This window comes from Polypterus senegalus, chromosome 4 (genome assembly GCF_016835505.1).
Source record: "Polypterus senegalus isolate Bchr_013 chromosome 4, ASM1683550v1, whole genome shotgun sequence".
NCBI classification, from domain to species: Eukaryota; Metazoa; Chordata; class Cladistia; order Polypteriformes; family Polypteridae; genus Polypterus; species Polypterus senegalus.
The window spans coordinates 147368972-147383016 of NC_053157.1; the positions used below are offsets into that span (position 1 = coordinate 147368972).

The 14045-nt window shown below is 38.1% G+C and overlaps 1 protein-coding gene across 2 annotated transcripts in view; it reads right to left on the minus strand.

The window, feature by feature from the left end:
• tbc1d14 (TBC1 domain family, member 14) overlaps positions 1–14045 on the minus strand; it is a 135764-nt gene that overhangs the window by 98050 nt on the left and 23669 nt on the right. For both annotated transcript variants that reach the window (XM_039751436.1, XM_039751435.1), the window contains 2 exons: positions 12870–13617; positions 2301–2424 (listed from right to left, as the gene is read on the minus strand). In XM_039751436.1, coding sequence (XP_039607370.1) covers positions 2301–2424; positions 12870–13617 — 872 coding nt within the window. The remainder of the gene's footprint in view (positions 1–2300; positions 2425–12869; positions 13618–14045) is intronic.

Sequence of the window (14045 nt, forward strand, 5' to 3'; positions counted from 1 at the left end):
GTAAAAAATACCAAGGTTAAAACATTAATACAGAACACAAGGCTTCCACATGGCCGGTTAAGGAAGAACTTGGTGTAAAAAGTGTTATAAAAGGATTTAAAAAAAATGTAACAATTTTGCTAACATGAAATTCAGTGATTGATATCAGCCCTAAAAAAAAAACTTTTGTTTAGCTTTTGTGTTTTGTGTAAAACTACCATGTTTCAGTTTTATATTGAGCTGAATTTATTACTATAAAATGGGTCAGTGTTTTTAATATTGTTTGCAAGCCATTATTACTAGTCAAAAAACTCAATACAGTAATCCCTCCTCGATCGCAGGGGTTGCGTTCCAGAACCCCCAGCGAAAGGTGAAAATCCGCGAAGTAAAACCACATTTTAATATATTTTAAGCCCTTATAAACTCTCCCACACTCTTATAAACATTTCCTGCAGTTATACACCATAAACCCTTTGTATTCTCTTAGATATTAGGTAAGATTCATTGAAATTATGTATGTAAAACACACTGTTTATATACAGTAAATCCTAAATATTATTTTAAAGATATCAAGCGTCTCAGATATTACATATGTTACAGCCATTACGATAGTCGACCAGCAATACGTACAATGCAAAAAAAAATTGTATACAGTAAATGTGTGTACAGTGACACTAAACGTACATACATGTACTAATACTGTACGTAGAAACTTAATTATGGTTACTCACCAACAATGACATGAAGACTTGTCTGATAACGATGCGTTTACTTTTACTGCACAACAAAGGAGTGTGTTACAGCTCTTCTAAAGGAGCCTCTTCAGGCAACTGTGTAGCACCGCCGTTGCTGTTCTTCCGGCAGTCTTCAATCCAAATCCCTAAAGCAGATTCCATCCGGACTACTGCCTTATTACATCCACTTACAACTCGTTTTGCGCCCTGGTTAAAAGGACGCTGCGGCCATAGATCTTATATTCTTTTCCTCCTTTTTAAATAAAAAGGATAGTGGACTCATTGATGCCGTAATGGCGTCCTACAGTGGTGTAGCTTTTCCCTTCCTTCAACATATCCAAAACTTTTACCTTTTCGGCAATCGTTAGCATATTCCATTGGCACTTGGGCACGGCCCCTGAAGCAGTAGCAGATCATTTTGTAGCCATAACGAAGGGCTTGACTACGCACAGATAAACACAAAAGAGCACAAAAGTTAACTATTTACACAACGAAACACGTTGATGCTGAATGAGCGAGACGAGACTTCCTGGTTAACGCCGCGGAATCGAATTTGGCGCTTCGTCGCTGAGCCAATCAGCACACAGGAACTTAACTGCGTGCTCTGATTGGTTAGCTTCTCTTCCATCCGCCAATAGTGTCCATTGTATGAAATCAACTGGGCAAACCAACTGACGAAGCATGTACCAGAAGTAAAAAGACCCATTGTCTGTAGAAACCCGTGAAGCAGCGAAAAATCTACGTTATATATTTAGATATGCTTACATATAAAATCCGTGATAGAGTGAAGCCGCGAAAGTTAAAGCGCGATATAGCGAAGGATTACTGTATTGGATACCAGATATCTACAAATAACTGCTAAGCAAGTCACTACTAATTCAATTCAAAACTTTGTTTTTCTCACTGCAATATTAGAGATCTCATGGTCTAAGCATCTAAATAAATGTTGAAGATCCATTATATTGGCATTGTATTTACTAGTTATAGTACCTGATGAGGCTGTTCATATTGCTTGCTAAATATTTGTACCAATCTTTGTGAATGGCTGTTACTAAGTCATTTTCAAAGCTCATCTTTTCTTTGTGTTGTAAGGCAACACTTGTTGTCAATGACAATTTCATCAGATACTCTTCACTCTTGGAAAGGAACCATGGAGAGGTTGCACTTCAACCAATTAGGAAGTACTGCAGTCCACAGAAAACAAACAAGTCAATGCTGGATCTTTCTGCCACTGTCAAGAAAGGCATTTTCCGACTAGAGAAGAGTGAAATTAGAAGACAAACCTTGGCACAAGCAGCTACTAATTTACCTATAATTCACTGGGATAATTATGAGTTTAACTATAGTGTAAGCTTTAAATACATAAGAAAAACATTCACTTTTCAAAAGAATATCTAAAGCAAAAAAAAAAAAAAAAAATCTATAATGGTGACATTTACTCATTTCTTTTCAAATAAAATGTATATATTACAAATGTCAATACAACAGACAAAAACTATCTGCAATCTTTAACAGTCAAAAATATTACTTTTTAAATTTAATTACCAATATAAACTTGGAAAACAAACACATGGTTTAGCACAATACCTTTTGCACTTCCTTGGGATTTCTAAGTAGGCCATCACGAAGGGGTACTTTGCCAAACAATTTCCACCCAGGTCCTTTTTGATCCACAAGTTTAGCATCTTTAACTTTCTTTACAAATAAACTTCTGTATAAGGAACAAAAACACAAATAATTGTAGCAATATCAATAACAAACTGAAACTATGAACACAAGCAAAGATCTGAAATTATCATTTAAGTGCATAAAAAGATTAAAATTAAGTACCAAACACATTTATATGGGCCACCTGATTCATGCTAGAGTGGTTTCAAAATATTGAGCCATACTCTGTATTGAAGGACTATTTTCTTTTTATGAGGCAGACTACACAGTCTTGCAGGTAGCACTGTGATATATTGAAAATACCAGTATTGGTCACATCTATTTTTCTGTGAAAAGGAAGGCAACAAGAGTTGCTGTCTTCTCTACCTGCAAAAATCAGATAATGGGAGGAGGCTGCAGAATTAAATTATTCCATACCACATCAGAACCACCATAATGAATTACATACAGAATTTCTAGTAGATAATGCTACCAAAATGAAAGTTAAATCAAACATTAATGGGCTTACTAGCAGTAGCATCATACACCAAACCCTTTAAAACGTGAAGGCATTTCCTCAAGACGGTGTCAGAGCTAAAGGCATAACTACTAAAATAATGGAAATGATCGTACTCGATGACCAACCCTTTTCCCTTGTTAACAATAGAATTACCAGAGCCTATGAAAAAACGAAAAATTCGTCCCACCTTAAATCGCTTCTTAAAATCGTTCATAGCTCTCCACCAGAGTCTTTTATCATCTAAATGTGCTGATAAAAATCAGGCTGCAAGCAGCCGGCTATTTCATCCCCCTACCGACTTAGAACGTGCACAAACTTCTCCCAGCTCATGAGAGAATGAAAAGTGAATTAAAAAAAAAAACAAAGCTAACCTTTACAAGTATCATAAATGACACCGGCTGTTACAGACTGAAATCAAATGTATGTTTTTATTCTAAAATAGTAAGACTAAGAGCAGTTTACTTGTCAAAATGGAGTGGTGCAGGATCGAACTCACGACCTTTTGATTCCCAGGCGGGAGCATATTTTATTGCGCTACAGAGGCAGTCATAATAAACAAGTGTCAATGTCGCATGTTAAGGCGGCTTTTTGTTTCTGCAGTTAAATTTTTGAATAAAAGCACAATTCTTGTGTTAGATTTGTACCTTCTGTGAAAATATTTCTTTGATATTTGGACTTCAGGCTTCATACTTTATATAATTTATGCCTTCATTTTGTCATCTACTAGCAGAATATAAAAAACGTTTCTGTTTTAACAATGTGTTTACACAGATTACTGTAGAAACGGAACAGACATGAAATGCGTGTTTTCCAAACAACGATCTATTATTTCCACTCTAAAACTCCACTTCACTCCCAGAAAAATCAATCAAGGCATGTGCTGGGAGAAGTTTGTGCACGTTCTAAGTCGGTGGGGGGATGGAATAGCCGGCTACTTGCAGCCTGATTTTTATCAGCACATTTAGATGACAAAAGACGCTGGTGGAGAGCTGTGAACGATTTTAAGAAGCGATTTAAAGTGGGACGGATTTAAGAGTTTTTTCGTAGGCTCTGGTAATTCTACTGTAGTGTTAAGGACGAGGCATTTCATTGGCTACTGCACCATTTAGAACCTTGGTACATTCTTCCAAGCTGTTGAAACTATGCAGATGTCTCACTGCTTGCATTATATGATTACTACACATATTCAGAAGCTTTTTAGAAACAATGTCACCAGCATTCGGTTCATTACAGATATGTGGTGCTCATGGATTGACAAAAATTTTGAGGCAAAAAGAATTCTGTTGCATGCTAATGAGTTCTCCAGTTTTCATTCCTCAGCTCTCATTGCACAACGTTTCAATTCCATGTTAGTAAAGTGGAAAATTTCAAAAAGTAATGTGCTTCATGACAATGCTCACAATATGGTAAAAGCTATGTAAGAAAGTGGCATTAAAGTTTAGGCTACATGGCTCACACTTTGCAGCTTGCAAAGGAGAAGGATCTCCGACTGCTTTGCCATTGGGACACAAATAGTTATTCATTTTAAGCACTCACAGCTTGCCATCTTGCAGCTGAAAAAACTACAAATAGATCTAGTTATCCCAACAAGGATGCTTCATCCAAGATGTCCTAACACTAAAATAAACTTGTAAACTCAAGAGTAAGCATCATTACTTCCCAAGAATGTCTCTCTCTCAATTCATACTGATACTGTATTAAAACTGAAATCAAACTGAACATCTTTGCCATTAGCTAGCCCAAGTATACAAAAAGAATGGATCTGAACCTTATATCTGAAGGATGCCATAACTATCTACTACAAGGAACAGGGGTATACCTTTAAACTTTTAAACACATCAAAACATATTTTACAAGTATAACAAACCAGGAAAAGAGCATGACAGTTAAATATATAACAGAAAGCAGAGACAAAAGCTGCTATTATATCTGACACCACAATAATGAAGCATTTCTAGCATCTGAGAAAATATAATTCTTAATACAAGTTAAACCTGTTTCTGTACTGTATGCAGATTAAAGTTCCATCTATTGTACAAGCTGTAGTTAAGATTTGATCTGTGAAAATACCTTTTTTTTTTTTTTTTTTTTTTAAGACCTAAAATTTAAACTAATTTGCTGTTTCTAAAAGCATCCATGACTATTTTCTGAAGCGGTTTTCGGAAGAATAAGCCTTTTTCAGTGAATGCCAATATTGATGCTCTGAACAAGAGAGGACACAGCCGACTAAACTTCCTTAAAAGGCTGGCGTCCTTCAACATTTGCAATAAGATGCTGCAGATGTTCTATCAGACGGTTGTGGCGAGCGCCCTCTTCAACGTGGTGGTGTGCTGGGGAGGCAGCATAAAGAAGAGGGTAAATGATAACACTACACAAGATTATAGACTGTTATACCTGCTTCACACTCTCCACCTTGCATTTTTTTTTTAACTTGCACTGAGCTTTTATTGCTCTTTATTTAATATTGTTTTTATCAGTATGCTGCTGCTGAAGTATGTGAATTTCCCCTTGGGGATTAATAATGTATCTATCTATATAATATAAAGTAGTATATCAGAACACTGAGCTTTCATATTTGTCAGTAATCTTTTTTTTTTTTTTTTTTTTAACATTTGCATTAACTCAATTATTTTCTAACTCTGTTCATGGGAACCATTTGAAAGTGGAGATGTAAAGTTCTCCATTAACTGTCTTATACTGGTTAATTCGAAGCAGACAAGGAATAATAAAATGAAAAGGTTCTCCATCTACACTCATTTTGCAGGTCTTCAAACTAGGCCTTCAAAGGCACACAGTGGCTGCACAGATTTTCCCCTAAAAATAACTAAATAGGAAGTACATCCCTGCTGTGAAGTGTTCTTTGTGAAACATAACTAAGATTGCAGACAATGCTTTTTTAAGAATATATATTCAATATTTAGTGGGCCAAAGGGCATTACCTTGTCTCTGGCATTTCTTTCCAAATATTAAAACATACAGTATTATCTTATTATACTTGAATAAACAAATTTTCCCTTTAATTACTTTTATTTCAAATATCTATTACAACAATTACACTCTGGTGCTAAAATTATTTTTTTCTCTTTGCAACAATAAAAAATATTTTGATACTGTGTTGGGGGCTGGTGGGTGAGACCACTGATGGGTTTTTAAAGGCTGTTACAACTCAAGATTAAATTAACAGTGCATTCAAGCAAGTTAACAAGGAAACGATATTAAGTTGGTGTTCTTTAGTGAGGACCACACTTGTAAGTAACTGGTCTATTAAAATAAAACAGACAAAAATATAGGTTAGGTGCTTGTACTGGTATATCACTGTAATTACTTAAGATGCAAGTAGTTATCTCCTCTGCCATCACCTATTTTGATGAGGAGAGCAGCCAACTCTCCGGCTTTTTTGTCGCAGTTCAAGTAAACCCTCACATTTGTTAAGGTAAGAACATTGGTCTTAGGCCATAGGTATGAAGACTTCAGACACGCTTTAACTTCGTCAGCACATGTTCTTCTTGGGACAACTGGTAAGGTCTGCCACAAGTCTCCAGCCAGCAAGACCGTCAAGCTTCCCATCATTTTTGTCGTGTTTCTGATGTCTTGTAGGGTCCTGTCTAAAGCCTCAACACCTGCTCTATGTGCCATAGTGCATTCATCCCATACACCAAGCTAACAATCGTGCAGCACTTGCGCCATGGTGCTCTGCTTGGATATGTTACACATGGGGGAAATCGGTATGGGTGAGGTTTGGAGGTAGCCTGAAAGAAGAACGAGCAGTCCTTCCACCCTTGAAGCGGTGGAGTAAAGAAGAAGTGAGAAACGAGCACGACAAACAGCTGAGGAAAGTAAGGAAGCAAGTGAAGAGGTACATTAGCGTGGGATGTCGTTAATGTATATGGGCAGGGAGCCAACCACGTGGTAGGTACGCAGACAGTGGCCGTGCGGAAAAAGGAAGGGAGACTGGAGGCGGCCCTTGTGCATCTCTGCCATGAAATAAATTATCTGTTAATGGAAATAAGGAATGAAACCACAAAAAGGAGAGGTCAGTTTCAAATGTTCCTTATGGCACAATGGTGAAAACCACCAAAAAGACAACGTTATTTTCGAAGGTTTGTTACTTGGCACAGCGCGAAATGAAACACACTTAACATTTTTAAGTACAGTGTAAAAGATGAGCATGGGAAATTTGGGCTTCCTATGTATACAGTGGAACCTCGGTTCACGAACGTCCCGGTTCACGTACAACTCCGTTCACGACCAAAAGGCTCGCGAAACTTTTGCCTCGGTTTACAACCACGCACTCGGTATACGAACAAGCCAGTTTCCCTTGCCTGCCTGCCTTAGCTCGAGAGAGAGAGCGCAAGAGCGAGCACGTGCCTGCTGGGGAGGGGGAGGAGGAGGAGATTGCTGCACTGTTTGCCTGCCTATCTGCAGCCAGTAAGTTCAAGCCAACCATCCCCCAATTCTACGTGTCTGCTGGGGAGGGGGAGGAGGAGATTGCTGCACGTGTTTGCCTGCCTATCTGCAGGCTATACGTGCCGAGAGAGAAAGAGAGAGAGAAAGCGAGAGAGAGAGAAAGCAAGCTAGCAAGCCGCGTGGCTGCAAGAGCTCTGTTCATTGTTCTCCTTCCATTGACTTCTAAACAGGTGAAGAAAGTTTTGAAGAAAATTGAAATCAAAGTAAAGAAAGGAATTACAAGAGGTGGAAAAACTGTTTACCAGTTTACTCATTTACCAATCTGAGAACCCTCGTGCTTTCAAGCAGCACAATGTAAACAAAGCCAGACTGCCAGTAATGTGGGGCGCAAACATGAAGGATTGGGTCACAAGGAGTTTGTTTTTGGAATGGCTGCATGAGGCTTTCACTCCTACCAGCTAAAAGCACCAGAAACCCAAGAAATCACAAGAGAGAAAACACCTGAAGGAAAACACTTCATGCCAGAACTCGACTCATGCAAGGTTAGTTTTCTTGGTGGTTTTTGTATTACGGATTTTTCAAAAGTGAATTTTTCAGTTCATAACGCGATTTGTTGCAATGTTACTTTTATCTTTTTTCAAATGTTCCTTTTTTCCCCGCTGTGCTTAAAACTCATTTTAAAAACAGTGTTTACAGCGATTAGGCTTTAAGTTTAATAGTGTGATCTCCTGCAATCTTTCTTTTCTGGTTGCTTGCGAGTTGGTTTTTGCATGCACTGCACTTCGGATTTGTTTTAATGTTCGTTTTTTTCTGCTGTGCTTAAAACTCATTTTAAAAAAAATTGCTGCGCAAGCACGTGCTACAGAGAGATTAGAGAGCGTGAGCGAGCAAGCGCAGAGAGAGAGGGGGCAGCTGACCGGGAAGGGTTGGGGGGGAGGATAGGGTGTGTGTGTGGGTGTGTGTGCACGCGCTACAGAGAGAGAGCGCGTCAGCCAGCCTGCTCCTGTAGCTGAGGGAGGGAGGGAGCGAGCGAGCCAGCTCCTATAGCTGAGCAGGGAGCCTGGGTGTTTTGTGTCAGTGTTATTCAATGTTTTTACATTAGTTTACTATTACACTGTGCATTCTATGGTGTAATTAACTATATTTGTGCTTAATCTTTACATATATTTACATACAGTTTGTACTGTCTGGAACGGATTAATTGTATTTACATACAATCCTATGGGGGAAACTGCTTCGGTTCACGACCAACTCGGTTTACGACCAAAGTTCTGGAATGAATTATGGTCGTGAACCGAGGTTCCACTGTATTGGACATCGCAGAAATAGTGAGGAGGGGTTTCCCCTATCTATATATAAAGTTTACGGGGTACACCTGTTTCACCCACTTGGGTGTTGCAATAGGACATGAAACATAACTAACTTTTCTAAGTACACTGCAAGGAATGAGCATGTGAAATTTCAGCTTCCCACCTATATGGAGAGTGGGAGAATTAGTGATGAGTCAGTGAGGGTTTTGCCTTTTATATGTATAGATGGTCATAAGCTACTAGTTTAAAAAACGTGGCAATGAATAAGGATTGTTTTTCATCTTGTTAGTCAATGTTGTCCAAGTCAGTCATCACGCTTGCACTTTGTTCTTAAGCTGCATTACAACTTAATTTAGGTCAACTTCTCTAAAGCATAAGAGATACAAGCTTCGCCACACATGATAGAAGCAACATTACAGTCTCAATTCCAGAAGCAGGTTCTATATTTTTCACCCCCATACATCACAGATACATGGGTTACAAAAATTCCTAAGCGTGAAACTTTACTCTAACAGGATTAGTAGAAAAACCACCATAATATGAACATGAATATTTATTATACAGACCTACTACATTTAATCACAACCTGGAAATTTTTTTTTTTTTTTTTTAAATGGGGATTTTTATTTGTAAATAAAACTTTTTTTTTTTGCATTGCTGCCATAATGCTGCCATCAGTCCAAAGATGCAGCATACTGCTGGGCGGTATGACCAAAATTCTATGTCACAGTATTTTTTCAAAATTATACCGGTTTCACTTTATTCAACGGTATTTTTTTCCCCCATGCATGAGTGGATGTTAACCACATTTTTCACTGCAATTACTGCAGTACACTGGCTAAGAATAACCTATTCCACTGTCATGAGCATTGTACAAAAAACATTTTAATGTGCACACATGTATTAATACAGGTTTGCATGACCCCATAAAGTGATAGTTTTCAAGGAGGGGGACACTAATGAGGCACTAATGAAGAGAAGGAATCACATTGCACGACAGTTGCAATCAAAATAGAGAACCTTTAAATTGAACAAATTTTGCAAACAACAAACTAAAATTGACAACATACTGTCAACCATCCAAAGAGGTTGTCAAAAGTTGTATTGCACTGAACATGTCTTACAAAAGGAATAGTGAATATTTTTTGTAAACCAAATACACTTTCCTAATTTTAACAATTTCTGTACACTGACACGTTAAAGTGACGTTTTAAACAACTTTATCATTAAACTGCATAATATTTAAACTAATAAATAAAATAAATAATAGTGCAACTTCCAGTAACAATACTATTACTTCAAAACTTCAAGCCCAAGCAAATTACACAGTATTCACCAAATAAAAATAAAATACAATAAAACAAGTGCAACTTGGTGATGACATCTTTACCAAATGAACTGTCATTAAGGCAAATTGCATTCATATGGACCTTGCTTCAAGCTAAGCTATATACAGTGCATCGGGAAAGTATTCACAGTGCATCACTTTTTCCACATTTTATTATGTTGCAGCCTTATTCCAAAATGGATTAAATTCATTTTTTCCCCTCAGAATTCTACACACAACATCCCATAATGACAACGTGAAAAAAGTTTGAGGTTTTTGCAAATTTATTAAAAATAAAAAAAACTGAGAAATCACATGTACATAAGTATTCACAGCTTTTGCTCAATACTTTGTCAATTCACCTTTGGCAGCAATTACATCAAGTCTTTTTGAATATGATGCCACAAGCTTGGCACACCTATTTTTGGCCATTTTCGCCCATTCCTCTTTGCAGCACCTCTCAAGCTCCATCAGGTTGGATGGGAAGCATCGGTGCACAGTCATTTTAAGATCTCTCCAGAGATGTTCTATCGGAATCAAGTCTGGGCCACTCAAGGACATTCCCAGAGATATCCTGAAGCCACTCCTTTGATATCTTTGCTGTGTGCTTAGGGTCGTTGTCCTGCTGAATGATGAACCGTCGCCCCAGTCTGAGGTCAAGAGCGCTCTGGAGCAGGTTTTCATCCAGGATGTCTCTATACATTGCTGCAGTCACCTTTCCCGTTATCCTGACTAGTTGCCCAGTTCCTGCCACTGAAAAACATCCCCACAGCATGATGCTGCCACCACTATGTTTCACTGTAGGGATGGTATTGGTCTGGTGATGAGTGGTGCCTGGTTTCCTCCAAACGTGACACCTGGCATTCACACCAAAGAGTTCAATTTTTGTCTCATCAGACCAGAGAATTTTGTTTCTCATGGTCGGAGAGTCCTTCAGGTGCCTTTTGGCAAACTCCAGGCGGGCTGCCATGTGCCTTTTACTAAGGAGTGGCTTCTGTTTGGCCACTCTACCATACAGCATGACAGAGTGACCATCGAGTTCTTGGTCACCTCCCTGAATAAGGCCCTTCATCCCCGATCGCTCAGTTTAGATGGACGGCCAGCTCTAGGAAGAGTCCTGGTGGTTTCGAACTTCTTCCACTTATGGATCATTGGGACCTTCAAAGCAGCATAAATTTTTCTGTAACCTTCCCCAGATTTGTGCCTCGAGACAATCCTGTCTCGGAGGTCTACAGACAATTCCTTTGACTTCATGCTTGGTTTGTGCTCTGACATGAACTGTCAACTGTGGGACCTTATATAGACAGGTGTGTGCCTTTCCAAATCATGTCCAATCAACTGAATTTACCACAGGTGGACTCCAATTACGCTGCAGAAACATCTCAAGGATGATCAGGGGAACAGGATGCACCTGAGCTCAATTTTGAGCTCCATGGCAAAGGCTGTGAATACTTATGTACATGTGCTTTCTCAATTTTTTTTTTTAATAAATTAGCAAAAACTTCAAGTAAACGTTTTTTACGTTGTGATTATGGGGCGATGTGTGTAGAATTCTGAGAAAAAAATTAATTTAATCCACTTTGGAATAAGGCTGTAACATAACAAAATGTGGAAAAAGTGATGCGCTGTGAATACTTTCCGGATGCACTGTAGTTCTCATTTCCTGCTAAATGAATGATAGCGTGGAGTCTTAATTTTTGAAAATGAAGATGACCCACTTTTGTTCTTAGTAAATATTTAAATACAGAGAACTCCAGTTTAAGCAAACATTACAAAAACTTTATGGGCTACTTCATACATATATTTAAAAACTCCAAAATAATGGGAATGGTCATGTGACCAAAACAGTGATATTTTCCAAAGCACCCAATCCTGGGGTGCCCTCAATACTAAATCATATTTTTGCGGGAAATACTACATTAAAGTGCTCCTTGTTTTGCATGGTCTTATTTTGTATTTATAGCACTGAAAATCACTTATTTAACAATTATGGCAAACAAAGAACTTAAGGTAGACAGGCTTCCTTTTTCTACAACTAGATTTAATTCAGAAACATTCTGCTTTGTTCAAGATTTTGATAAATCAAAGTACAATATACTATATACTAAAGGAAGTGTTTGAAATATCAGTGCCTACACTCCCCCAGCATCAACCCCATGCAATCCTCATGATCTGCAATTGTTACCCCTCTTAGATGTCAGTATATGAGTGGAGGATTTGACCCTTGAAAATTTTCATTTCATTTTCAGTCAAAGGCAGTAAACCCTCCCCCATAAAATAAAACTAACTTCCTCATTCTGCTCATGAGTTTACAGCTGTAGTTCATTCTTGCTCTATTTTGGTGGTTTATTCCAGTTTTCACTGATGTTACAACAAAGCTCATATCCCCTCACTTTCTTTGCATGCTAAAGTGGCCAGAATGGTAACAATAATCTGCGTGAAGCCAAGTTGAAAAAGCACAATACATGGATGGTTGATGGAGCTGGGACTAAGATATGCTGAAGAGATCTGTACTCCCCAATACTTCTTTATCAAGCAATGTCAAGTTGCTTTCTATGCCAAGATGAATTTGATTTTTAAATATCTAAGAAACTAAAGACGTGAAATAACTGGTGTTTTCTTCAGCAGTTCACCCCATGGTCCATCTTTACCTATTTACCAATTCATAGCACATAAAGCTTAGAAACAGAGTTTCTGACCAGCACTCCAATATTCATGCTCAATTCTTACCTGTTACCAATGATTTAAAATATTAGTTAACAAAAAAGGCATAACATTTAATCCCAATACAAAAAATGTATGAGTGGAAAAATAAAAACACCTGCCTGCTGAATCAAGTCACTGATTTGTATTCTAAATAAAATGAAAAAAGTATGAAGATGCTAAATGAATGTCTCACTAGAATTGTCATAGTTATATTGAAATGTTTATTAACGGTGTATTACCTGGTAAAGAAACTTGCAAAATGTCCAAGTTTTCCAGACCTGTTTCCTACTTGGGAACCTGAACGAGGCCACTGTAGAGTCTGCTCACACACATCAGGCTGAGATGTGAGTGTGACATCAGAGAAGTGTGCTTCATCCGTTTCCAGATTAACAATAGCACTAGAGTCACTGGTGACCATGAAATCCAAAATATCCTCATTGCTAATTGAAAGTGTAGTAGATAGTTCTGTACTAAGGCTGGAGACGCTGCATACAGAGATATCATCACTCCTGTTTAAAGCATGGGAAGAAGGGCTACAGAGCTTTAGTGTGTCAAATCCACTCCTTGGAAATGTGGAAGACTTTCTCAAAATGTTCTCAGAGTTCAAGTTCAGCACAGCTCTAGCCTGGTAGCTGGAAGGCATATCACTAGAACTTGTCAAAACAGGATCACAGCAGAACATATTACTGGTTTGGTAATGTTTAGTGTTCATTCCAAAACAGTTTATAGGCTCGGGATTACTTATCTCAAGTGTAGGAATGCCAGAGTCTTGGGATGCAAGGCTGTTTGTATCTTCGTTATTATGCCCCCTAAAGTGCAAATCAGGTTTGTAAATTGGAATAGAATGGGAACATGGTGCATTTAAATGACAGTTTTCAAGATCCTGCATGACTGAATTAATGCAAGCTATATCTGGAATGCCCATTGCTACAGATGATTTCTGGTCTGTGCTGAAATTTATATCCATCAGACAAGCTGGAGATTTACCTGAAAACAAAAAGCAAAGGAAAAAAATTTGTGAGCACAATGGGTAATTTAACGTACAAAGAAATTTACAGTGCTCACCACTGTAGTAACTTACGCTAAAGAAACTATTAGCACACTCTTCGAAGGAGCACAAGTAGTCCTTAATATTCTTGCTACAGAGGGTCAAACAAGAAACATTACCAGCCTTTTCTTTTAACCAAACTATTACATTTTAAATTTTTTAATATAATTTAGTGCCCGATTAGACCGGGCCTTGGGAAACTGTTAAATGCATGATGTGGTTGCAGTACAGTTTCAAGCAAACACAAAAGATTTTTTTTCTATTGGTAGATGCTTAAAATTCCTCACAAGCCATCTCTCTACCCAAAACCATTAGCACCCAAAGAGCAAGCAAGCAAGACCACTATCTCCAATAAGGTAGCAAACAA